The sequence below is a fragment of the Prinia subflava genome, chromosome Z, assembly GCF_021018805.1.
Source record: "Prinia subflava isolate CZ2003 ecotype Zambia chromosome Z, Cam_Psub_1.2, whole genome shotgun sequence".
Taxonomy (NCBI): Eukaryota; Metazoa; Chordata; class Aves; order Passeriformes; family Cisticolidae; genus Prinia; species Prinia subflava.
This window is the reverse complement of record NC_086283.1, coordinates 88474488-88502131: the sequence shown is the minus strand read 5'-3', so window position 1 is coordinate 88502131 and position 27644 is coordinate 88474488. Positions and strand designations below refer to the sequence as shown.

Genomic DNA, 27644 nt, shown 5'->3' with positions numbered 1-27644 from the left:
CTGGGCCTGTGGGGAAAATGCACTGATTCTGGTATTCGAGTTGATTGTTTTAGCACGTCTGCTCATTTTTAAATGTGTTCTGCACTTCATTCATTAGCACATCAAAATAAGCTATGCTTGTAATTGAGTCAATAAAAGTTTTTTCTTCATCTTGGGTTTCTCAGACTTGGGTAGATAAAGGGAACTGTGAATTGGAATGTTGTGTAAAAGCATCAAGTAATACACAAAGGTCTAGATTTATGATTTGATTGGGTGTTTGGGGACTACAACAGCTAATTGAAAGATGCATAGGATTTGATAAATTGCTTTAGGCTTTCTTGTGTGTGCAGGGGGAGGTTTATGTAATGAAGTCAAAGTTTGAGTGGCTCACTTTCTGATTGTTCAGCCTGGAGCAGCAGAAATAGAGATGTATGAATTCAGAGGTCACCTAAAAAGTATGAATCTAGTGCTGCATTTCTGCCTACCTATCTAAGATCAGTAGCACTGTAATATTTAATTAAACTTCATCAGCTTTTTTTGAGAGATTCAATTTCAGGCTATAACAAGGCAAAAAACTATTTTTAGAGATGAGTGTAGAATATGAAAAATTGAAAAAAATTTGCTTAGTTTGATCATAAATAAGAAGTAGCCTTTCTCACCTTTCCTTTCACTCAACAGCATGCCTGAGAACTGTTTTCTATGTCAATATACATTTTTTTGAGAGAGGAAACTTTTAACCTACTTTGCAACATTTAATTTTTAACCTGACAGTACAGTTCTTGTTAATTGCCTGAAAGTCCTTTAGCTGTCTATTTCCTGATTCTTTCCCAGAGGCATGATTTAATTTTAAAAATCATAGTGTATTCAGCTCTAATTATTGGAGAGCTTGTTCTAGACACATAGTAAGGTATGTTAATGACCAAAAACTGTATCAGCTGGAGTCAATGTCAGTACTACCTCAAGGACACTGTCATTTAGCTTCTATAAAATCTCTGCTAATATCTTTTAATCTGATGATAGTCAGATTCAGGCAAGCTGCATGGTATTTTTCAATAATCTTATCGCCTTGCAGTGTGATGCAACTGGAATAAGTCTGGAATAAACTTATGTTCAGAAAATGTTCATTTAATTACAAAAGAGCTGCATACTATTTCCATTACACATTTGAAAAAAAACCCCCAAACTACCCCAAAACCATTTGGATTTTTGCCAGTGAAGTACCTAAAACCTAAGTTACATTATATAGCTAAGAATAGGATTTTGTTTTTATCTGATTATCTTCAATGTGTATATATTATCTAATTAAGCATGTAATTTAATAAATATTTTGATACACTATTGGAATTTAGTGTGCTACTACCATTAAGTTTCTATATCTAGAAATGTTATATTTATTAAAAATTCATATTAAGATATGAATTAATGTGAATTAATATGAATTAAGATATTTTCAACTGGAAAAGCAGAGGTTGCATTATGCTCACAGTCAAAGCTATGTTGGTTCTGGTTTTTTTCAGGTTTTTTTGGGGGGTGAGTTTATTTTTTTAAAAATTACTTTAAAATAACCAATATACATAAAAATTGTTTTTTATACTGGTGTGTGTGTGTGTTAAGTGATACTACTCTTTTTCATCCAATTCTGTTTGAATGCCCCAATCTTACACTTGCACTAAAGCTCCAGTACATGAAGAGCCCCACAGAAATAAATTGTGCCCTCACAGTATCAGAACTTCTAATTCTATACATGTTGTACTCTGGTTGCCTCCAGTTTTTTTGTCCTCTTATATCCACAGACTAAGGAGTGGAAATATTGATGTTTTCTTAGTTGGTTCCATTGCATCTTACAGTAATTTATCAGATCCTCCAAGAAGCACCTCTCTTCATGGCATGACTGCAGCAATACACAGTGGGGTGATGAAATGATCTGGCCTTAATGCAAATATGTGTATTGCAGTACATTTACAGTAATATATCATCAGACCCCAATAATAAATAATTGGTCTATCTTTTTCTAGGAAAAGCTGTGGAAAATGCACAGAACTTTCATAAGATTTATAGAGTAGGGTCTATCCAGCTTGACCCAGGAGATGGAATGAAAGCATGGTTGCAAACCCACAGAAATGCAATCAGGCATTCACATGGCTAGTGAGAGGTTTTCCATCAGCCTCTTGAATGATTTCTGTCTAGTTGTTTATTCCAAGAGGACTTATTGTTTAGGTCTGGGAGGAAAATTGCTATGAAACCTGTAGCAGGTGATACTACTCCCTAAACATCTTACTACTGCCTGCCAGTGAACGCCTGCCAGCTCCTGGGTTCCCCAAACACATCAAGGGCTGCAGGATCCTTGGGATAGCTCCATATGGGCTTTTTTGCACTTGATTTTTCAGTGAAGGTAAGAGCCAAGCTTGTCTGTCACTCTGGTTCACCTTGTCTTTAGTGCCAGACAAGCCTGGTGGTAACACAAAGAATTGCCTTTCTAGCTCGGGATTAGTCTGATGAATTGAAACTTGGAAATAAAACAAAAGCAGCAAAATAAATCAAGCATATCCCTCAAACTTCAGTTGTTAATTGGGTACCTTTCTCATATAACCACTTTACCAAGTGTTCTTAAGAGCTGTTTTTCAGAGCTGTGTGTCCAGTGTTCATGGAAACTCATATCTAGATGACTGTCTGAGTACTGGATCCTGCTTTTTCTTTTATTTATAACATTTCTTATGGTCTAATTTTCAGTTAGTGAAATCATGCTATAGGCAACTTTCATTCAAAAGTTCATAGGAGCACATGGATGTAGTCCCTAAAAGAGTATTTTTTTTGGAAACAGCTTCCTTTTCCCCCTCATTCTGTCTTCTCTTTGTCTTTCTACATATGAAGATACAATGCATTCCTTTAAATAAATGGAAATAATGCATTGTTGTTGGGTTTTTTTGATTTTTTCATTCTGCTGTTTAGTTTTCCATTCTTACTTCCATTCAGTCTGTTAGCTGGAAGATACCAAGCTGTTTGTTCAAACTAGCAGGGAGAAGTCAGTTTGGGTATTCTTTATAGCCTCTTGCAGTGTGTAAAATGCCTTGTAGTAATTAAAAAAACCCTTCACGTATATTTTCCATTTCCCTTGACTTGGCCAGGTTAGCAGCTTTCTGTTGAGGATTGCAGCGTGATGCAGTTGAACATACTGTTACCATACACTGTTACGCAGGCACTTCGCTGAAATTGTCCCTTCAGCTTGTATATTGCCAGCATGGGAATTCAAGTCTTGCATTCATCTACCACATTAAAGATATAATTATCAGAAGCACAGTTTTGTAATGCAAAGGGAGTGTGGTACCAAGAGTAAGCACTGCCAGATGGTAGGCAATCTATCAGAGTGTTTAAAAAGGGTCAGAATTGAAAATGTCTGAAACCCGATGGCTTATTAAGCAGTAGACGTTGAATGTGTGGGAAAAGTGAGAGATGAGTAACCTAAGCATGAGGTACCCACATGACCAAGCAGGCTTATAATTGCATGCATTCTGTCAGTATTATGTGAAATACTTGTTTTTGCTAAATTAAATGTGGTTTTGAAATTTGGAATGGAATATTAAATCCAGTGATATACTGCTGAGTGTTGAAAAGTTCAGTAGGATTTGTACATGTTCTTACTGTTTATTTATTGAAGTAATGAATTTGTTATAATGGTTTATCTCTCTGTAATGGAAAAAGAAGTCCAAAAACAATTTTAAGGTTTTTGTGAGGAAAATAATTAAATCCAGTATGTAATAATTTTATTATTTCATTTACATATTATTTAGCTAGATGTGAACTAAGTACAACATAAATTGTGACTGAATCTAATTAAGTAACTCTGGTTTTACATTACTATTTAAAAGCTTTAAAATTGCTTGTTTCACTTTAAACTCTTCTCTATTCTTGGTTCGTAAAGTTAGATTTTTTCTCTAGTCTGCCTGTGTGTTGTGCTCTGACATTCACATGCACACTACTTTTCTTTTGTCAAGAGATAATTCTCATTAAGAGAGGTCTGAGGAATACTCTGTCAGTATTATAAATCAGTCAGTGTTATTCAGCAATTTCCACCACCATCCCCCTCATTCCCCAGGACTGTATGAGCACTGCTCGATGTAACTATGGTTGTTTCTGTAATTTCTAGGCTGCAGCCAACTTTTACATTCTCCACAGGCTAGACCAAATTTATCTTCCTGTGGAAGGGATGGGAGAGCTGCAGTGAACTTCCACTCCCACACTTGTTCCTCATAGCACGACAGAGTTCAGACTTGCTTCAGGGAAGGAGAGCTAGCTGTGTAGCCTGGGAATGCAGGTACCATGGATCTGCCTAAAATGGTGGCAGATGTTCCTGCTGGGGCTGCTGACTCGTGATTCCGTGAAGTGTCGCTGAATAGCAGTTCGTCTGCGTTGAATGTGCACGCTGATTTTGTGCCACTGGCAAAATGAGCAAATGGAATGTGGTATGTAACTTGGTTTCATGTTTCCAGTACAAATTTTTCCATTTCTGGAACGGCTTTGGAAGTGTCAGTTTCACCCAGTGCTCTGCACGGTGTGCAAATCTATAGGATGTTAGATGAAGATCTGAGATGGATGTCAGGGGCCCATCTATCTTTGGATTTCAGGACCTAGATACTTGTAAGCATCTGGGCACCATGCCTGAACATCTCTCAGAATTCCAGTCATAAGGAGCCCCAAATGGTAAACCTGATTTTTAAAAAACGTCACCCATGGGTGCTGTGCATTTTGCAGAACTAGTGTGTCAGGATAATGCAAATATGTTTCAGCTTCCATTTTTGTTGTATTTTATATTTTGATTTGCAATGTACAGATCAATGTATATTCTAAGATTATGAGGAAAAGCTCTGCTCATAATTTTTCACTCTCAATTTCTTGCTGTTCTCCTCCAATAAATTATTAATATCTATTTGGCAGTTCTAATTATTACACATCTTCAGTTTAAACACATTTGATTAGTCCATAACTCACTGTCCTCCAAAAAATGAAACATAAATATTTGGCTAAATTAGATTTTGTCTTTCTGAGGAATATTGGCTTGTGGCTAAAACCTCTTATGAGATCTCCAAAGTAAAATGTTTTCATTTGCTGAAAGGCAGAAACCTATTTATTATGTTTAGACAACTGCATTTTGAGTGACTATGGCTGGAAGATAAAGATGGACATCTGGTGTTTTATTCACCACAGAAAGGGCAGCTCATTTTGTTTTGCTGTGTCAAAACAGGAGTCATCTATCAGTATGGAAGTAAAGAGCTTCCTTGGTAGTTTTGCGGTTGTTTATAGTTCAGGTCATGGGTCCCTGACCAAAGTTTCTTTGAGTGCTTATTTTAAGCTACTTATCAGTAGCTGCAATTATAGGCAACTTTACTTGGGCGCAGACACTTCCCTCTGCAACCCCTAACCTGCAGTCGGTGTCTGATGTCAAGACCAGCCCATTGTTAAGAAATACAGACTGTTTTGTTTGAAGACACAAAAATTGGAGAAAGAATTTTTGCACGAAGAGACTTCAAAGTTATCTGTCAAAGTCACACTACCAAAATATGAAGTGGAGAAGCAGATTATTAAATAATTCCCTTTTATATTTTTTCTGATAAATATTTATAGGTGAGGCATATAACAAAGCCTGTAGTTAAGTTTGAATAAATTTTCAAATCTTAATATCTTTAGCAATCTTTCATTTTTCAGTCTAAAAACTGACATGTTATTCTGATGCATAAAATGACTTGCTCTCTTACAGAAATAAATAAAGGCAGCGTGGAGGAAAAAACTTTAACCTAGTGTACGTATTTTGTATAACAACTCCACTTTAGATGATTCTGTCTCAATGAAGAAAGAACAGAATTTTAAATTAATCTAGATCTTGGTAAAATGTATCTTCTGGTGTCTCAATAACCATTTCATATGACTAAATTAAAATGAAATACTTAACAAATTTATTTCAAGCAATTAACCTGCTGTAATTCAATAAATGCTTATTACACATAGTTTGTAAATTGAAAACATACTGGTTTTAGGATCTCAGTAATGTGTGTCATTATTGCATACACCTGTGATATACTGTAATAAATCCTCATGTTTAATTGCAACCAAGCAGTGGAAATAACCTCCTGTAATGCTGGCAAAGCTGTGCCGGAAGGAGAAAAAGCATCAATTCATGTAAGGGCGTCTCCTGATGCTTGATATTTGTGGGCAAATAACAAAACCATTCAAATATTAAATTCACATATGCTGGTTTGGGTTTTTTGGAAAGAATTTGTTTGTTTTCTTTTTAAAGGAGAACTGAAGTAATGTCATGGAAGAAAAACCCCTCTGTGTTTCTTTATATTGGATTAAACTGCAAAAGAGCCATTCAGCAGTTGTATTCCATTACACTGACCAATGTTCATAAATGTCAGAGAGGGGTTTTACATCCCCAGAAATTTGTTTAGTATTTGAAATTTTCCCCCTTGGCTGAGCTGCTCACAGCAGCAGCACATGAGGCGTTGCTGAGCTCGGCTTGCGCGGAGCTTTCCGGAGCGTCAGGGGGTGAACAACACCAAAAGCCAAGGAGAAGAGCAGAGACACAGCTGACAAGGTCTTGGTTACTTAGGCCAGTAACTAGAGCATCTCTGAGCATAACGTATGCTCTTCCTTGTTTACTTTGCTTGCTCTTCTGGGTTTTCCTTTTTCTTTAAACAAGTGAATATCAGGTCTATCTGATCACTGCTCTGTCTGGCTGCATGATGCGCTGATTTGTTTTGGCAATGCAGGCAGAGCGCTATGCTGTCAAAAGGATGGTAACACTGGGATGTGCAGTATGCAAATTGGGAGGTTTTAAAGAAATGTTAAAATTAACATTGTATCTGCCTAAATAGTGTGGAAAGCAAATAGCTAGCAGAGAGATATGAATACAAGCTGAGTAACTAGAAAAGTGGGGTACGTTCCCCTGTAAAAAGGTGTTAATAAATATATATGGGGAAAGGTATAATCAAGCTTGTGAAAGATTACTTCTTTCTTATGTGTTGTGCACACTGTACTTTTAATTAGTTTATGTTTTAGATAAATTGATATGATTAGTTAATAAAATTATTAAAATAACAATTTTATTATGTTACAATTTTCAGTGTATTTGAGTGCATACCTAAATGTCTCCTTTATCTGCTTAGGAATTAAAATTATTCAGCATGGCTGTTGAAACTGCAGAATAACTTTCTTCCTCTGCTGGAGAGGATTTGAACCAGTGCATTGACTTTGCATAGCACTTCTGGTATGGACACTTCCAATAACAATATCACCTCGCAGAGCTGTTGTGCTTTGGTGGAACGAAGAGCTGAGAACGCCTCTCCTGTCTTGTCATTGCCTTCCTTGCGAGCAAGATTTTGTTCCTGCTCTAGTTTATATTTGGTTAGGGAGAGAGAGAACATGTCAGCAGCGTATCTCACTTCAGGAGGCACGTATGGCTTGGGGAAAGTGTACTCCTCGAGGTATGGGAGACCCTGGGCTCAGCTGCCTACAGAGAGATGAGGAAATCCAATGGATGTTCACAGGTGTGATGAAAGCTCTAGGTGTTCAGTTGTTTTCTGAAAGGAGGATGCATGTGACATGACCCTAATTATTTCCCATGTTCCTTGCCACAAACCTGATCTTGCACTTTCCTTTGCTTCTCTAAAAACTGTCTGAAATGTATTTGAATCTTTTTTATCAAAGTATAAGTAAAAATTAATAAAATTATAATATAAATTTGATTTAAACATGGATTCATAATTTTCTGATGTTATTTTCAGAACAAACAAGTTCTGAATTACCTGTTAATAATATATTTTTAACAGATATAAATTAGATTTATTACTATTTGAAGCAAATTATTTACTGTAGTGTGACATTCATGAATTATAATAAAAGAACTTCATGCTTCTTAAGTGTAATTTCATTGATTTTAAAGGGCTGAAATATCAGTACTTATTTTTATATTCAAGGGAACATAGGCTTTATAGGCAAAAGTCAGCTATAAATAGTTGTAAAAGGGAATAATAATTAAACTTGAGATATATATATATGCAATCTTGATTACCCAGTCCTGCATTAGAATCTTGCACATCTGTGTAGATACATAGGATGACTGTAAATATTCAGTCATGTATATTTGTTTTTATTTATGATGTGGGAGTACATCAGCTTGTTTCATATCTATCTATAGTTCTTTCACGCTTCTTCACATCTCTAATTTTTCCCCTTCATGAAATTTGAAGACTGGCTCTTTTTTCCCTTCGGTTTGAAAATAGTACCCATTCTTGCCATCAGTGCACTTTGTCAAGAAATGATACACCAAATCCTACTTTGAAGCTGCTCTTCTGAACGTACTGTATCATTTTACAGCTACACACAAAGCCAGTTTTACCTCTGATTATCAGAATAAAATTGTCAGTAGCAGTATATATGTCAAATCTAAGTTGATGGTCCTAGCCTTGTTGTTTTGTCTTTAATCAGAAGTGTTATTCTGAAAAAATGAATTGTCCCACCTCCTTTGGTGGCCATGGCCAGTCTCCTCACCTCACCAAACATTATGCCTGAGATCCATCAATAGCTGCTGAATGACGCCTTCCCCGTCATCTTTCTCTGAAGCAGAGAAAATAGAATTTTCCCTGTCAGCAGAAACTTAAAGATTATACTGATAATTGAGAGTTGAAATTGGTTAAAAATAAATCTATTAAAGGAAAATATTGATTGGCTTTCTAATTTTTGGAAAGGTGTTAGGAAGCTACCTTCCTTTTCACTTGATTCTTTGTTGAAAAGAATTACAGAAGGCTTCTTCCATTTTAAGCCTCTGAATTTTTAGTATGGAGGCATCCTAAATGTCATGTTTCTAAATGGCACTCTTAAAATTACTGTCACTACAAAATTCTTAATTAATGCAAGTGTTCCAACATGAGATACAAGATTATTTTGCAGCTGACATATTTTTAGATCTGTCTCTTTCATACTTTTTTTCATGCCTTTAAAGTGGTCATTTCTAATTTGAGAATGTGAGTGTGTATTTTGCAGTGATCCAGTACAGAAATTTGCTGACACTTAGATAACCAATATGTGGCACTTTTCAGTTGGCTTAAGGGCTGATAATACCAAAATGAAACAAATCAGTTACAGCCCCTGCACAAAGTGTTGCCTGGTTCTAAGAGCAGTGGTCTAATAGCTTGAATGAGGTAGTGGATTGGAGGAAACTGTAGTGCTTCTGTTGTGACATGTGTTGATGCATGATGAATCATGATGATGTGAAATATATCCATTTGATCAGATAAGCAAGGCAGAATCAACACTTGCTATGAGAAAACAGATTAGTGAGCCCTGACTTCTCGTCAGCACCTTTTTTCCCATCTGGTGGCTACCTGGACAGGGGCACCACCCAGATTTTTAATGAGGAATGGGGCTGAAGAGTCTTAGAATCATAGAATGGCCTGGGTTGGAAGGGACCCTGAAGCTCATATTGTTCCCTGCCATGGGTGGGGATGCAACCCACTAGATCAAGTTTCTCAGAAAGGAGGAGTTAGGTAAAAATGAGGGAGACTAAGAGCATTGTCAGAGCTCCACTGACAGTGGTGCACTGTTCCTGTCCAAGGTTAAGTGGAAGTCAGGCTTTAATTCTTTCTATTGTAGTTTAATAAGTTTCTGTGGAGGAAAAGCAACTGCAAATACCAGTGATATTCAAGAAGTTGTGTTAGGGGATTATTGGCTAAAAACTAAGAGCCTAATTTTTAAATAATATGCCATATTATATAAATTTCTCTTTGTCCTCTCTGTCCTTTCGTCTTACACACAGTAAATGCAACCTTACTTCTCCTTACTGTACCTATATTTCTCAGAAATATGAGACTGAATTTGTTAATGCATGTAAAATACTATGAAAACTTCAGATGGAGCTGCTGATTGCGTAGCAAGAACCAATTATCTTTTGATGAAATGTCCACTGGTTAAATATTAATTGAACACACTCTGAAAATATACATAGATACATACATACATACATACATACATACATATATACGTACATACAAATAAATTAATAAAAGTTAATTAGTTTTGTAGTCCCCTTCCATGATCAGTACAATTCTTTCCTAGTATCCAAAGCTTTAAACCCAACCAAACTATCTAACCAAAGACTTCTGAAAGCAGTAAATTGCTGTTCATTGGCTTCCCTGGGCTCTGATCAGGTCCCCTGAGAGATGCATTTATCTAATCATCTGCCTTGTGCATAGAATCACAACTGAACAACAAATTGCAAATTGCCACTGCTAAGTGGGTTTAAAGAGATAAAAATCATGAAATCTTTTTGAATTTGTGGAAGTTTATAATTTTAAATACATTCTATGGTTGTATAAAAAAGAAGACTCAGTATCACTGAACGTTAGTAATATCTTTTTGAGGTAGGAAATTGTATCAGTATTTTTAAAAAAAGCCAGCAAGGGACATACATTGGATCTCTTAAGTATATGTATGGCTAACCTTGAAGTAATGGACTCCAGTATTATTCTGAAATCAAATTAAGATTTCTGGTGATCTGAAAATTTCATTATTAGGTTATTTTTTTAATCACTTTTAGTCTCCATCAGAATGAAACCATTAAGCTGGAAGATTCCCAAGTCCAGCACTGCTCATATTTCAACCAGGGAAATACAGTTTTCAGAACATCAGCTTGTGCCTTGTCCCAGACTGACCAGTCTCAGGTAGAGAAAGCCTTTCTGCTGCTCTAGCAGGATACCTCAGTCAATGAATGTTCATTAGGCTTCTGGTATGCTTTAAATTGAAAAAGAATAGCAAACGCTGATGAAATTTTCACCTGAGAAAGTGTCACTTAATCATATTTCTGCCCTTCAGCATCACCACTGAGTGTGTAGGATACAGTGTTAGAATTCTACTATAGTGTGCATTTTGCAATCAAAAGAGGTGAGCCACTAAAGAGATTTTACTTCAGCCTTGCATCATTTCCTTGGTTGTGTTTACTTAACATAAAGCTCTCAAGGTGGAAATAGAGTAGCATAAAAATGTAGAGTAGCATAAAACATGACAATTTCAGGAGAATAGTTTATTCTTCAAAAGCAAAATAAAATACCAACACTAAAGTTTTGTCTTCCTAAAGTTTTGCGAAATGAGGTACATTCAGATGAGGAAAGTTTTATCCATGCAGAAGGATGGCACAAGTCTAGAAGTGACCTGTTTGCTCATGCAAAATAGCCTATCATAAAATAGTGGCACTCCACTAGTAATTTTAATGCCTTTGTATTAATATGGTCACAGAGACAGATTACAGTAAATTGTAAATTTGGAAATTTGAAAATAAAAACCTGCTGCTGAGCCAAAATCACTGAGGCAATACACCATGGATTGGCAACATTTAAACAGAGTTTGCTCTACGGAGGGTATTGAATGCAATATTTCTTGCTAAAATAGAATGAATTTAGTATTTCATTTGTATGCTTTTTTTTTCCCAGAAGAAGCTTGTTTTCCTTTAGGTGTGTGTATTTGTAAGAGAGAAACAGATGGGCAGAATGAAAATGGATACCTGGGCAGAAGGGGATATCCTCATTTTAAGGTTGTAAAAAAAAAATCGTGATGATTTTTCAGTAAGTTTTCAGGCACAGACACCTGTGCAATCATTAAACGGGTTGGGTCCTCTGAAGAAAACATTCACTTCTTCATTCTCCTGTCCTGCAACACATCCCAGTAATTTATCTGTGTTTTGCAGATGTTTTCAGGGCATGTCTAGCTTTGTTTCTTCTTAGTAGAATAACACAGAAAGATAACATGTCCTATGAGAATGAAATTCTGATATGAATAATACCAAGTTTAGTGTTCTCTAATGTAATGAAATTAAATGAAATTTAAAACTGTAATTTCTGCTAAGATTGTTCTGTTTTATATAGGGCACTGATTTCTCTGTTAGGTAAAACAGCGATCTGTGAAAGCAAAGGAAAAGCTGTGTTTGAAGGTGAGATTAAAAAGAAAAAGTAAAGCGGAAAGGAAAGTCGGTGTTCATTTCACTGAGCATCTGCTAGTCAATCAAAATGTTTAGCTAAGGAAGAAGCAAATTTTCTAGGAAAGCTTGTGAAATTTTTTTACAGGTCTTGATTCTCTGAATGTGTCAAGTGAAATCATGTTGCATCTGAGATCAGAAAACCTAATCTGTGATGCATCTGCTTTTGCTTTAGAGGTATTTCACAAGCACTCTGAGTTAGTATCTCTTCCAATGGCCTTCCAGTTTATAATGTAGATTAGAGTATTTATCTCCAGTGTTTAGATTGAATTTCCTGAAGTTTTACTGATACAATTTGCTCCTTTTTAATAAAAGATCAGAATTTTTACAATCTTTCTTTAAATGGAGAAAATGTAAACTTTAGCAAAGCTCTGAGTACTCTGCAGCCTCCCTTCACAGCAGCCAGAGAGGTGCTGCTCACTCTGCTGTGAAGTTTGTGAGAGTTCTGACAACTTCTGCTGGTTCACTCTGGGTGTACTGTAACGACAGTCATATCTCAAACTATGCTGATATAAGGACACTGAGACTCCGCTGCTGATGGGCAGAAAAAGGAAATAATAAAAGCAAGCAAATCTGAATTTGTATGTGCAACAAATTATGCAGCGAATTAACTCAGAGATTAATTTCCTTCCTTAAGACTCAGTTTTCTCCGGTTTGGGGATATAAGGTAGAAAATAAAATGCCTCTTAGAATTCATAGCATCTTACATTATTAAGCCTAATAAAAACAGTGATTAATTACTACTAAGTAACTCTTTCGCTAACTGTCTCACTGCTTGGGTAGGCACTCATTTTGAACAGGCTGTTCATCCTATCCAGAACAGCCTGTGGCAGTGAATAAAACACTAATGCTTTAGCACCATATTCCAGAGCTGAAAAAACAGTTATTACTATAATTTTTTAAAAAAAATAGTATTAGTGAAATATGAGTAACTATGAGTGAAAACATCACTGAAAGAGGCCTATGAATCCATTATGAGAATTCCAAAGTAGTAATTTGTATGTTTTTTAAAAAATATATTTCTAAATTTAATAATTTCTTAAATTTTGAAAGAATGTGCCTCAGGACTGGGGTTTATACTTTAATACTTGAAGTTGTTTTATTTTTGTGGGTTTTTTGGGTTTGGGTTGTTGTTGTTGTGTGGGTTTTTTGTTTTTGGTTTTTTTTTCCCTACAGGTGTTATACCTCTGAGACATTTAGAAGCATTTAAAAAGCTTCAGAAATAGTTCAGTGCAGTGCAGTGATGACCTCTGCACCCTCTGTTAATGTCATCTAGTAGTAGCCTCACTGAGTTAGCTCCAGCTGAGCAATAAGCTCTATAGATGTTTGCTGTGGGGCTAAGGTCAGTTCTTGTTTCTGATTTTGAGCTTTGGAAGATCTCATTATCCTCAGACTCCTGCTTATTTTCCTCATTCTGAAAAATTTTGTGTCGTAAGTCTACCTCTTCCTTGTTCTTCATCGACATTTCATAATACCTTACATAAATCTGTAACTCTTGAGATTGGAAATTGCAGATTCATAACCATCCTCGCTGGGGTAGGGAGAAAAAAATAAAGAAATCATCCTAAAAGTAGTTTGAAACAAGGGGCTATCTTGGTGTGTCAGTGGCAGCTCCTTGCACTGTGAGGCTTTACAGCTTCCTCTTTGCTACATGAATAGTAGGATGTTCTGAACCACAGGCGGGGAACGCATTGTATTACTCTCTCTGCACAGGTCAAAGAAGGGCAATACAGGCAGTTGCATCTAGTTTTTCTTACCTGAAATAAAATAAAACATGGCCAACAGAATGGCAATTGGAAACATTTTCCTAAAAGAAAATGTCTGAGTCATTTCTAAATGAAAAATAATAAGGGTTTTTCTTACTAACTAATCAGCTTATACTATATTGTGGGCTAAAATACAAAAGTCCTTAGCAGTCAATATTGTTGTAGCTGTGATGCTACCACTTTTGCTGACATTCAGCATGAGGAACACCAGCGTGTTTTGCATAATCGCAGTGCGCAGTGATCCTCTAAACCTGGATTACTGCAGGTTAAAAACACCTGCTTCTCTGTTATCTCTCATGTTGGCTGGGTGGCTGGTTGTTGTGTGGCTTTGGTTAGCCTTTGTTGTATAACTCCTCTCTGTGCTAGAGAAATATAAAGGTCAAGATGAAATTAGCAATGCTTTGCTTAAGAGTGAGCCACAGATACAAGGACACCTCTCGTAATTATTCCCTATTTGTTTTCTCTAGTTTTAAGAATTCCTTGAAGATGTTTATTCTCCCAGAGCACTTTTGTGAAGTACTTTGGCTGACAGCATTTTACTTGTAGATCACAGTGGCAATGATGTAGGAATTTAGCGGTTCCTTGTGGTAATTCCGGATTACTTAAAAGGAATTCCAGATTACTGAAAAGAAATCTAGCACAGTGAGAAGTCTTACAGGAATTAAAAAAGACAGGAGAAATTGGGAAATTTTTGCCAGATATGATGAATACTATCATATGCTGAACAAAAATACATACAGCCTGAATGAAACGGAACATTTTTAGCAGTTTGTGTTCACATTTATTGCAAGACTGAAAATGTGTAAAACACAAATCAGATTGTGCTACACAGGGAATAATTTTTATAATATATTTCATGGATTTTCTGAGTACCACTTAGAGGTGTATTGCCAACTGCTCTCTTCTCTCAAGTGATAGTTAAATCTAATCTCTCCAGGTGTCTCTTGGAATAAATAATTTTGAAACTGGGAATTCTCATGCTGTTCTCAATCCTATGCTGCTTTTCCTTTGGCATGTTTTACAGTTACAGATAATAACTGACGTTCTCTGGTGAGCATTCTGTAAGCTTAGAATTATTTGCCTCCATGGTAGACTTGAAAAAAAGAGAATTTATAAAAGCCAGATCCTCGTGATTGTTCAGCCTGGAGAAGGAAAGGTTTCTTTGTGACTTAACTGTGTCCTTTTAGTACCTGAAGGGAGCCTACAAGAAAGATGGATAGACACTATTTTCAAGGGCATGCTGTGACAGGACAAGGTGGAATGGCTTCAAACTGAAAGAGGTTTAGATTAGATATTACAAAAATATTTTTATTGTGAAGGTGATGAGGCTCCTGCATTGTTTGCCCAGAGAAGCTGTGTGGATGCCCCATTCCTGGAAGTGGTTAAGCTGGGCTGGGAGGAGCTCTGAGGAGCCTGGTGTAATGGAAGATGTCCCCACGTATGGCACAGGAGATGGAAGTGGATGATTTTTAATGTCCCTTTCAGTCCAAAGCAGTTTATGATTTTATGATCATTTGGTAATACAAGAAGCAATCTGTGAAATCTAATGTAATCCACATTCTCTGTGCAAGTCTAGCAGAAACAAGGCTCCTGGTTCTGAAATGTTTTCTGGCCAATTAAACTATTATTGTTGCTGCTTGCCATGAACCTTTACCAGTATGAATTTGTGCTGCATGTCAGGAAGCTGGTGTTAGTATGATGGAAGTGGCCTGGAAGTCAGCGTTGAAGTGATGTGCTGGTGGTGTGTCCATGACATATCCCCTGCACCAGGCCCCATTGTGACAGAGGACAGAGCAGAGGGATAGTTGTGGAGCCACTGCTGCCCCTAGTCTTCTAGAAACTCTGATGAGTCCATGGGCAGCTGTTGTTAATTGGTTTCTGTACCTCTCCAAATCAATTTTAGTTGGCCAAATCATGTTCTTGAACAGAGCAAGAGATTATGCATTGGGTTCAGGATTTCTTGAGTTCCATTTCAGTTCTTTTACTGCGTAAGAATAGCTTTCTTTGACTATTTAACATTTAGGATTTATCATAATTTCCTTAAAATCTGGTATTTACTGCTGTCCCCTGGAAATCTTCCATCAGGGTACATGTTCTGTGTAATGGGTGCATTTACTCAGCATTTCCATCACAGATACCAGAGTTATGTCCGTCTCTCTAGCACATTGTATCAAGCATGGTTAGTATTCTAAGTGTTAGAGGGAAGCCTTTAGATCATTCCAGAGCAAAATGGTGAAATGCAGTACCCCTTTCTATTACTATGCAAATTGCAGCTATTTTTTCTAGCATTTCTGAAGTATCTCTGCAAGAAGATAGACTGTGAGGCTGTAAAAGTGCATGAAAGTTCAATTAAGGTTGTAAAAGTGGATGAAGGTTTTTATGTTATCTAATTATTGTTTCTATTTTTTGCTCCGGTGCTTTTTTCCTCTTCCTGTAATTTTATTCCAGCACTGTAATGGTATCAGTACATTTGAAAAGAGATACTGACATTTAATATATCTATTAGGTATTTGGCTTTCCATTTGGACAGAAATCTTAGGAAAACTTGCATTGCTAAAGCACTTCTGATTGGCACATGACATTGGTTTTAGCTATATGAAAGCACAGAGGTTTTGACAGGAGTCTGGATAACTCTGCTCAAGGCCACATGTGCTCACTTTTCAATATGTAATATACCATGGAGTGATAAGCCATAGCTGCCTTTATCCTACATGCACATTTTTGACAAGGAAGGCACATAATGAAATGTGTTAATTACATTGTCTTTACTGACCATGAATCTGCTGAATGAGTTAAAGCAATAAGAATTTCCCTGGCAGTAACAAAATCTGGTGGTGAAGTAGGTGGCATGATAGAGACCATTTTCTAATGTTTTGCCCCATTACATCAACCATTCTCTTTCTTCCTTTTTGCGTAGGTTTTACTGGGACTTAATCATGCTCATAATGATGGTTGGAAACCTTGTCATTATACCAGTCGGAATCACATTCTTCACAGAACAAACAACGACACCATGGATTATTTTCAATGTGGCATCAGACACTGTTTTTCTATTGGACTTGATAATGAATTTTAGAACTGGAACTGTAAATGAAGACAGCTCTGAAATAATACTGGACCCTAAAATCATTAAGATGAATTACTTAAAAAGCTGGTTTGTGGTTGACTTCATCTCATCAATACCAGTGGATTATATCTTTCTCATTGTAGAAAAAGGAATGGATTCAGAGGTTTACAAGACAGCAAGAGCACTTCGTATTGTGAGATTTACAAAAATCCTCAGCCTGTTACGTTTATTGCGCCTTTCAAGACTGATTAGATATATACACCAGTGGGAAGAGGTAAGATTTATATGGTTATAACATCATTCACTAAGATCTTATTCCTACCCAACATTAGTCAACTTCTGTGAGGAGCTACACCAGAACAAGAATGTAAAATAGCTTTTCCTTACTACTTGGTGTAATTAAAAACATGTGCTGGTGGCAAGGCCTTTTTGGAAAAAAACAGTACAGAGAAACCATCTTCTCTCTGCTGGTGGCCATCACATGTATGGACTCCTAATGATGTTACCAAATGTCCAAAATACCAGAGTAAGGCTCTAGAAAGGAATACTAGCAATTTTAGTGACCACCTGCACTAGAGTTTGATGACTAACACTTAAATTTATTAATACTCTTGTACACACAAAGAACCTAAACTTTTTTGCATTTTTCTATTTTAGGAGAAACTGAAGCCATTATCATTGCGTAGATTTCCTAGAATGCTCATTGTTTGAAGGCTGTATGTAGGCTAAATATCATAAATACTGTCCTTCTTTACGAAAAGTGGGCAGTTCAAATTTTGAGTCACTGCCCTCTAAATTGTCAACTCCACTGTTTCCAGACATGGTGTTATGCTGCCTGTCAATTTGGCATAGTGACTTTTCCAGGAAATTATGGCATTCACCAGATTGGCATACTCATGGCTAGGAAATGTTCAATGCATTGGCACATACCACCATTTTGATTCTTGCCTGTCCTCGTTTTTGTAGTTTTGAATATCATTATGTGTTTTAAACAGAACCATAGGAAAAATAACTGCTGTTTTCTAAACTTTTCTTGCAGTAAATATAAGGAGATTTATTTTGTAGAGCATTATCATGGAAGAAGTATTAAAATTGATTTGCATACATTTATTTACCTATTTGATAAAGATTTATTTAATGAAATGAATATTGAAGGATGATTTGATATTTTTTTGCTGGCTATCTCTACTATAATATGCACTTTCTGGTTTTAGAGAAGCCTAAAAGCAGAGCCATCTTAAATAAAGTCAGATTATAATTTAAAATGTCATGATGCTGGATGATGCTAAATATCAAAAGTCTAAAAAATTTATAGTAGTTTCTCAAAAAGTCCCTGAAATAGGTCATAATTTTTTGTTACTCTGTTTGGTAAAGCTTCTTCTTTTTGCTTCACTGTAAAGCTCTGCAAAGATGTTTTTTGCACAGAAATAGAGCACTGTAGTTTTGTACTCAATTCAACTAAGGCAAATGATTAAGCATATTTTGCAATTCTACCATAAAGCTGTGCTTTTGTCTCCTCTGTGCTTCACAGAGAGACAACCTTCTGAAATGAATTCAATGACATTATTTTCTGGCAGCTTGAGTTAGTCGCTTGCCACTGTAAAGGCCTACTAGGCAGAGAAATTACTTCTTTTTCTGCCTCTTCTGTTGGTTGTCAAACAGAAATCAGGTATTCTAAGTAAGTATAGTTGAATTGGCCACTAAGTGGGTCTAAAAGTGACCAGAGTGTGTGGTCCAAATCAGCAGCAGTTGCTGTTTGGTCTTCCTATCTTTTACCTAATGGCTGCTGGATTGCAGCTTCACCTTTACTTCCACTAGTAAAATTTGTGAAATATGTTCACAGGAAGGTAAAATATGATCTAAAGATAGGGTTTTTTTCCTTTATGGGGGTTATTTTGAGTCTGTAATAAAGCAGTAAAAATTTTGTTGACTGATTTTGAAAAAAATTCTCACATACAAGAGGAGAGAAAAATATATAGTCTGAATCAGGCTCTGATAAATCCCAAAATGAAATGTGTGAAAGAAGGTAGGTTTTTGTTTGTTTTGATTTTTGTTTAGTGTTTTACAGAGATCAGAAATGCCAAAAGTCACAGATTTTCGTACAAGGCTTCATGGAAAATGTGTGTTACAATATCTTGATATTTTAAACAGACAAAACAACTGGTTAGGGATAACATTTGCTTAATTACTGGGAAACAATAACTGGACGATCCTCTGGGGTAGTCAGTGAGACTGCTGCTGCTATTAATGTTCTCTGCATGTGTGTGTTTGCACATGGACAACAAGGAGCAACTCTTAACTAATATTATGGCACACAACTGGAGCCTGTGCCTGGCTGAAAAGATTTAAGAGTTTTTGTGTATGAGCTGACACGTTGGTTTTAACTATGGTGCAGATAAATCTGAAATATATGTATTTGGTTCCAAATAATGAGAAATATGTCAAAAATATTGAGAGGACAGCCAGCAAACTCAGTCTTTACAATGTGCCAAGAGACTACTTGGATAACTGCTATTCATGGATAACTGATGTATGAACAAACCAAACAGTATGATATGGCACTTATCCCTGTATTTCTACTTCCTCCCAAAAAAAAAAAAAAAAAAAAAAAGAAAAAAGGCAGGCTGACATTGTTTGAGATTTTCTTTTCAGATACCACAGACCTGGAATTCAGGTGGTTGATATCCTGAACTTCAGGATGAGCAGGCAAAAATTTAAAAAATTCTTACATGACACTGGTGAAACATGGTTCCTTCTCTTTGTTTATTTCTACATCATTTAAGTCACTTAAATTAAGATCAAGCTGCCAGCAGCCACCTAAAGTAATATTGAGGTAAATAATATATGCATTGCAGAAGCTTTCTCCTCATTAAGTGTTATGGAACAGCTATAGCCTGTGGTGGAATATACATGATTGATATATTCATATCAGTCTGATGTTAATTACTTACTCAAATGAATGGCTCAGTGGAAATGGGAAGAAACACTTCAAGAAAGGGACAGGAGATGTGTGGGCAGGAAATAATTTACTGAATATGCAAATTCACACTTCCCTGAAACTGCTTTTTAGCTACAAATTCTAATATTCCAGTCCTTTAGACTCAGATATTGACAACAGATATACTTAAACTAAATTGCATGCAAGAAAAAAAATTGGTATTTAAATTGGTGATTACAGAAATTATAATTTTGCAGTAATTTCTGGCAGGGCATTTGTTTTGGATTTTTTTAAAAAATTTACATGCCTAAAAGTACTGAACAGGAGTTCCTTGACCTATTTTTTTTTTTTCCTTAAGTTTTATGAGACTACCTAAGCTTCTGACTTTTGAGGGTTTTTTTTTTTTCCATAGGCTTACATGCAACTAGTAGATTATTCTTGGTTAAATATGCTCATAGATCAGTGAACAAGTAAAAGATACAAACAAAATAAATACATTGTTCTATGTCGAATGATATGCCTCTTTGCTTTACATTTGCCTATAATATTAGTTTAGTGCTTCTTTAAAATAACAATATTTTCCAAAAGCTGCATAAAACCCAGACTTCAGTAGCTTTGCTTACAGGTGTTCTAAACACAGACAAGACCTAGTAAATCTACAAGTAAAATAAAAGTGGTTCTTTCAAAAATGTGCCCTAAGTCTTTTTTATTCTAAGATGTCTGATTATGTAGATCTAGAACCATTTTTAAAGAGAATCAATGTCTATTGCAAGTTATGTCATAAAGGTTATGTTCTGCAAAAAAACACATGGCAAAATGTGCAAAAAATGTGAATTACAGCCATGTCGTATTTTGGTTTAACTTGTAATGAAATCTGGTTTTCAGTTTGCCAAAGCTTTTTATGTTTCATGAACCTATGTAAGTGTCAATATCCACTGTAGTTGATAAAGCTCTGGTGTTCAACAAAACGCACTCCTGAGCGTATCACACCGACAGACCGTATTCCAAATTTGCTGGTTTATTTCTTATAATCACAGTAATGCAGGTTCAGAAAAGTGCATAAATAAAGGCTTGCTGGAATGCTAAGTCTTACTAAAGTGATTAAAAATTGAGTGTGAGAGCTTTGCCGAGTCAGGTGCTGCGCTGAGGATTTCATCTCCTGCTCCCATGCTACCAACCCCGACTTTCACCGACCACCACTAGGTGTCCTCTCCTTGTTGTTCTGTTTGTTGCCAACGGTACGAAAACACACATTATGTGTCTCTGTGATGCTGAATCATTATTATTTCCTAAATAAAATTATCGTAAAAGAAGACTTATCCAGACAACAGAGGAAAACTCCTACTTCAGTAGCCTGCTGGTTCTATGGTAGGTACACAGATGACTTTTGTCCCCTACAAGAAAACCAAACAACTTTTTCTTTCACCTCAAGCCAAGTGAGAATGCAAAGTCTTTATCTCTCCATCGCTGACTGGGGAGTTGTGTGGGAAGGAAGAGACGATGAGTTAGGTGGGTACTTGGTAGTGTTGGATGAAAAAGTTTATCTTTCCTGATTAGATTATTATTTTAATTTAATTTTATTTTAACAGGACTCTGTCTACAAGACATGAGGTTTTCCTATAAATGATCATGTCTTACAGTTTAACTTTTTTAAATAGCCTTGTGAAAATGGGAAGTGGTATCTTTTGCTTCTTTTTATTCAATTTTAACTCCTGTCATCCAAGGAGATATTTTAAAATCCATTTTCTAGGCCCCACATAGTTGTGTCAATTAGTCAGTTACTGCAAATAAGTACACCAGTACAGATTGAGTGGCAATTTTGAATAAATTAGCTGAAAGTAGGACACTTTTTTATTGCCTTTTAGAGATACATGAACCGAATATGAGTTGTCTGTCTCTTAAGGAGTGAGGGGAGGATATTTGTTAAGTAACTTGAGGGGAAAGAAGACATAGGAAAGTCCACCTTCTTTTACTGCCACAAAGTCTCTGAATTCTGCAGTGAAGCCTCTGTATTGATGTCTTCTGCCTTCCTACCATTAAGAAGATGGAAGTAGGAGGTAGGACGAAATCCCCAGTTCTAGAGAAAGGGAAACAGAAACACAAGCATTGCCTTTTTTCTTTTTTCTTTTTTCTCTTTTTTCTTTCTTTTTTTCTCTTTTTATTCTGTTTTTTCCCTTTTTTTCCCCTTTTTTGGAATGTTATGCTTGGAAAATGCCACATGTATAAATTAGTGAATTTGTGTCCTCCCACATAAAGCCCATGGCTGGGTGACATACAGGTTTGCTTGAGGGTTCCCCTTTGTTCTGCAGTCTTCCCTATCAGATCGTGATGACGAGCTGTGGTCAATAAATACTTGCCATATGCTGACCAGCACCATCTCTATTTAATTTACAGGGGAAAAAACCCCAAACACGCTGCTTTTCTATTTTGAATTGAAGATTCTAGGAGTGCTCCTTGCTCAGCACTGCTGTATCAGATGCTGTATGATGAGCTCTCCAGCTGTATCAGAGCAGAGGGCTCCTCAGCCCTGTTCTGCTGAGGGAATGTGTTGAGCTAGCTGTCAGTTCGTCCCTGGGTGAGACTTGCAGTTCTCTATTCCTCCCTAATTCAATTGGGATGTTGGTTCATGGATAGCCTGTCTCTGTGACAGTGAGGAGTTTTATCTCTACAGAGCCAGTACCTGGACTACTAGCCCTTTTTTCCCCACTTAAAATTAGAGAGTGTAAAGGCAGTTTCTTTGAGACTGTTGAGGCTGATGATGCTATGTCTTGATAATGTAGTTCTGGTTTGCTAAATAGAATTGGCATATGTGGATAGAACTGAAGGTAAGTTACATAAATAAGAAGATAAGATACCTAAATTCTAACATAAAGTGTTATGCAATATAAATGAACACGTGAATCAAAAAATTTTTCATCAGTCTCACACATATATGTAAGCCACAATGCTGTCAATTTTTTCTTCTTTGGCATGTAACTTACAAGGCTATTGTCTATGTTTTGCTGAACAAAGCAGCTAATACAATCTTTACAAAAGTGGATGGATCTCATTTAATGTAAACCTTTTTGTTTACATGAAATTATGAATATTTTAACATTAGATGAATCAATTGTGTTCGGTTATGCAATATTTTTCAAGGAAAAATTTCAAGTTAAATTACTTGTTGCAGAAATGTATGAATCACTGCAGATAAACCATACTTCTGTAAACATCACTGACAAAATCTCAAGTTTATTGTTTTTCACTCTTTCAAATTCTGTACAACTGTAGGGAAATACAAATAATGGATAGAGACAATTAAAAGGCATTATTATCCATGGTGTCCTAATAATAGAATACTAACTGTTGAAAAAGATCAGCACATTTGTAGAGAAGGCAATTACTGAAATGCAAGCAAGACCCTGAGTATTCTGGTTTTTAATTTCCTAGTTTATGGTCTAGGCATAATCGCTTTCATAGAAAGAATAATCCATTCCCCTAGAGAGTAAATAGGAAGTGTAATGAGTGTAAAGTTTCTTGCTTCATCGTTCTACCCCCTTTTTAAGACTGTGCAAACTGAGCTGCCTTTCTTCTGTGCCTACGCCGGGAGAGTAATTGTGTGGTGGTGATGCTTTCCCTGGGAGATAAACCAGGGAAATGTAGAACATAGCCTGAGATAAATTTCCCTGAACTGGATGATAATGTTTTCTTCTTTATGTAAGTGTTTTCCTGGCTTCTATGGTAATGCTCCTGGGGGACTTGGCTGTAGACCCAAGAAGGTGGCTTCACCCTTGCAGTAACATTTATAGATAATGCCAGTCAATCAGTTCTGAAAATTATCAGAGCAGTGTCAGCATGTCTTTGACACTTAAGTATAACACAGGTTTTTAGCAGGCTGCTTTTCTTTAGGTCTAATTCATGGTTCACTATTTTTAAGCCACTCTGGGAATACTGCTTTTTTTTTGCACTTTGCTAGAGCTTGCACTTGCTGGAGCTTGCACACACTATCCGTGGCTGCAGATTTGTAAAAAAAAAAAAAAAAAAAAAAAGGAAAAAAAGCCTTGTTCTTCCATCTTAAGCTCCTAGCAGAAGCAGAAAATGGACTCAGCTTAACAGGGTAATGGCCTGCTGGATACACCCCATTTGAGGCAAGGGGAGAGGTCAGGAATGTTCAGTCCTCTTGCAAGACAGCGCTGCTGGCTGCTCCCCACGGCGTCCTGCTCCCTCCCGGAGCTGAGGAGGCGTCAGAGGAGGCGATGACAGCCAAAGAGCTGCTTGGGCAGCCCACAGTCTGGATCATGGTTCAGCACTCGGACACTGTGATACTGCAGGGTCCTTCCCACAGCGACTGCGGGGATTACAAGCTCCCTTTGATTCCTGCCCTGATGAGACAGAAAGGGAACATGCAAATGGGATTTTTCAGCTCTTTCCCAATGTTTCCCAATTTTTAAAAATGGCACAAATTCCACAGGAATGACAGCTGTAGTTTTGTTCCTTGCAGGCTAAACACAATTCATTCTGGTATCTCTGCATTTTCAATTTGTATTAATAGTGACCAATAGAGGATCACTGTTTAACTTAGATTATTCAGCAACAGTATTTGAACTAAAAGGTATTTCTACCTTGTCACTAATTCCTTGTAGAATCCTTTCCTTCTTTTTTTTTTGTAATACCTGCAGATCTTTGCGAGTACAGAAGTCATTCTCTTTATGCTAGCTGCTAGGGAAGAAATAGTTAGGGATATTTTATGGTCATTTTGTGCTGCGTTAAAAATGCTTAGTTTTAAAATAAATTTTTGAAACACACACTTAAAGCCAGGTTGCTAGTCTGAGTGGTAAAATATGGCCAGCTAACAGCTGAAATGGGAGACATATAATCCACTGTAATAATTCTTAATACAGTATTTATTGATATGTCTATTAAAGAAAGCAACAAGATGTCTTTACAGTGTATCATTACTATTTGAAAGCTGTAGAATACAGCTGTAGAATACAGTAAAAAAATTATTAGAAAAGTGTATGTGTAGAAAGTGGATGTGAAAAATTTTAACATTTTTTTAACATTTGCCTGCAAAGGGACATTTTAATTTTTAAATTAAGTAATCATTTATTAAAGGATGAAAAGATAATTCATTAGATTTCAATTTAATATAATTCTATGTTCTACTTTGAGAAGAAAATTGTCATTTTAAGTGAACAGCTTTTTTTAAAAAAAATCCCATGTCCACCATTGTATTCTCTTGGTTCTCTTATGTGCAGAACATTGTGCAGGTGAAATTTCGTGGGATTTTGTAGGAGAGCTCTTGTTACCTCAGAAACGTCTGAGAGGTAGAAAATGGATGTATCTGGAGAAATTGTTAGACCATCCATAAACTGTTGCTTTTATTTATTCTCCCAGTGAGTCATGTCCCTGAGCTCATATGGGCATTCTGTTGAATAAATCAGGACTGAAATTACACAGAATTTACTACATGTCAATAGGTCAAGATTCAGATTTTGTTCAGATTTTGATCAAATTTGTCAACCTTCTAATACAGTAAAATACCCATGCCACTACTCTTTTAAATAGGTTTCTGTTGTTGGCTTCCATTGAGGAAGTGGAATATATTTTAATTAGGAAAAAGGGTCTGTTTTAAATGGCTAAAATGGTCTGATTTTACCATTTAGAGAGGAAGATGCAACTGTATAAACCTGTTTAGGGAGCGTTGAGGAGCTGAGATGTCAGTGCAGAAATGGCTCTACCATTTGCATGTTACATTAAATGAGCTATTTCTAACCTGAATCTCATGGAGTTTATTCCAAATAATAGGTATTATTCCCCATGTGTATGATTGAAATTTAGTTTTGACCTGGAAAAAACAGGGAAATCACGTAATTCAGAGATTATCCTTGCTTCCAAGCAGAAGTGAAGGCTGTGGTTGAACTAATAATGTCTCCTCATCATGCTACTGGGAAGATGCTCTATTTCTCACAATTTTCTCCTTTCTTAACCCAAGCAAGTGTTTTGGTGTGATCTTTCCGTGTATTTAAGGTCATAGCATTTCCTGTGTTGCTTTTTATCTTAAAACGTCTTTTTTCCCCCCATCCTCTCTTTCAGAACCAATGGGCTTAACTATACATCTGCTTAACTTAGAATGGTGTCTTGTAGTTGCACTTCCTTTCTTTCCAGTAAATGTTCCAATTTGTTATTCCTTGTTATTACCTGGCAGAAGCTGCTGCCGTGTGATATATTTGGTGTCATTTCAGTCTTGGGGTTGTGCAACAAAAAATATTCCATACCTGAGATCCTGCTTTGAATCTTGCTTTGGGTTGTCCCAGGTGAGCAGCTGTGGGAGTGGAGCCCTGTATATACATGAGAGAAACTCATCTCTAAAAAAATGAAAGTGTCTGAAGGCTAATTATGATTACTGCTGTAATCTTTGCCAGAATCATGGACCTTGTTCAGCTGAACTGCTTATAGAACAGAGGAAAGATGTGATGATCAACCCTCCCCCTCAAAAAAAACCCAACTAAAACCAAACCAAACCCCCCACACCAAACAGAAACAAAAGAGAGAAAACCCCAAGAAACAACACAAATCCAGACTATGAGAGAACAATGGTAATGTGCAGACAAATGTGCATGTACATATTTCTGTAAATATGTCTTCAAGTGAGAAGGTTCACAACCTTCACTGTGCCTTTCAATAGAAACACTTCACTCTGTACCTCTGAAAACAAAATGAACCTATCTACAATTTTTATCTCTCTGGATTAATTCTCTGTGCATCATGTACTCAGTTTACCTGAAGTGACTGCCAGTATTCAAAAGATTCATGACAAACAGGAAGTCCTTTATCTCAACTAAAAATTGAAAGTTTCACTGTTGAGTTGATACATCTGTTCATACTGTAAAGATAGTGGCATACAAAATTTATGTCCAAAACAAACCTGGAGAGCAAATATTGCTGTGCATAATTTAAAATGAATCTTTTTTCAAGAGTACCTTCCTGTGGGATTTCCAAAGCACATTATTGAAAACCATATAGTAGTTCTCATCGGAATGATCGATTTTTCCCTTAACCAAAGACATGAATTACATCTTCATCTCTCTCAAAAATAGCTCGGCATCCCACATGAGAATTGTTTCCCAGCTGGGGAAATATAGTGTCAGGTATGTTTTAAAAAGGAAATGGAAAAAATGCATCAGAAATGTAGTTTGAACAGGCAAAAGGTAACTTCAGAGCTCTGCCTTGTTTTGATTACCAAGAAGTTTTAAAATACTGAACCCAAACATGTAAGTTGAATTTTTCTTGCAAGGACTTTCAGATGAATTAAGCAAAACATGGTTTTATCTCCAGCGTCAGTCATATGAACACTTTTTTTCCTGTCACTTATTAATTTTGCCCAGGGCAAAATCAACCTCTGCCATAAAGGTGTTTTTCTTTTTTTCCTTTTTCCTATGTGTCAATTTTGGTAACTTAATACACAGCTTATAACAGGACATCTATTTATGTTTCTGATAACACTTGCATATCGCAAATACCTATATTTCTTGGTCTTTTAAAAATAATTTGTAAAGAATCAGTCTTTTTGGGGACATTCTTGATATATGTATTAACTGCAAGGCATAAGAAATGAGGGTGTCAGAGGTTTGTATGACTAGAATTAATATTAACACTGTAACCTTTTTCATTGCAGTAAATCCATTAAGAGATATCTTATTAAAAAAAAATTGCGAAATAAATTCCAGTAGAACTTCATGTACTTTCTTTCTTTTCATTTTACTTTCCCATTGTTACTCCTGTGGAAGGTGTCTGCGGATACCTTTACACTTTGTATAAAGTGCAAGTGGTTCTGAAAAACAGCTGAAGACCTTTAAGTCTGCAGCTAAATTGTAATTTTAAAACTACACGTCA

General features: G+C 36.3%; 1 protein-coding gene across 1 annotated transcript in view; it reads left to right on the top strand.

Moving 5' to 3' along the window:
• HCN1 (hyperpolarization activated cyclic nucleotide gated potassium channel 1) overlaps window positions 1-27644 on the top strand; it is a 194019-nt gene that overhangs the window by 6935 nt on the left and 159440 nt on the right. The window contains exon 2 of the mRNA XM_063422197.1: window positions 16682-17105. Within this exon, the coding sequence (XP_063278267.1) occupies window positions 16682-17105 (424 nt within the window). The remainder of the gene's footprint in view (window positions 1-16681; window positions 17106-27644) is intronic.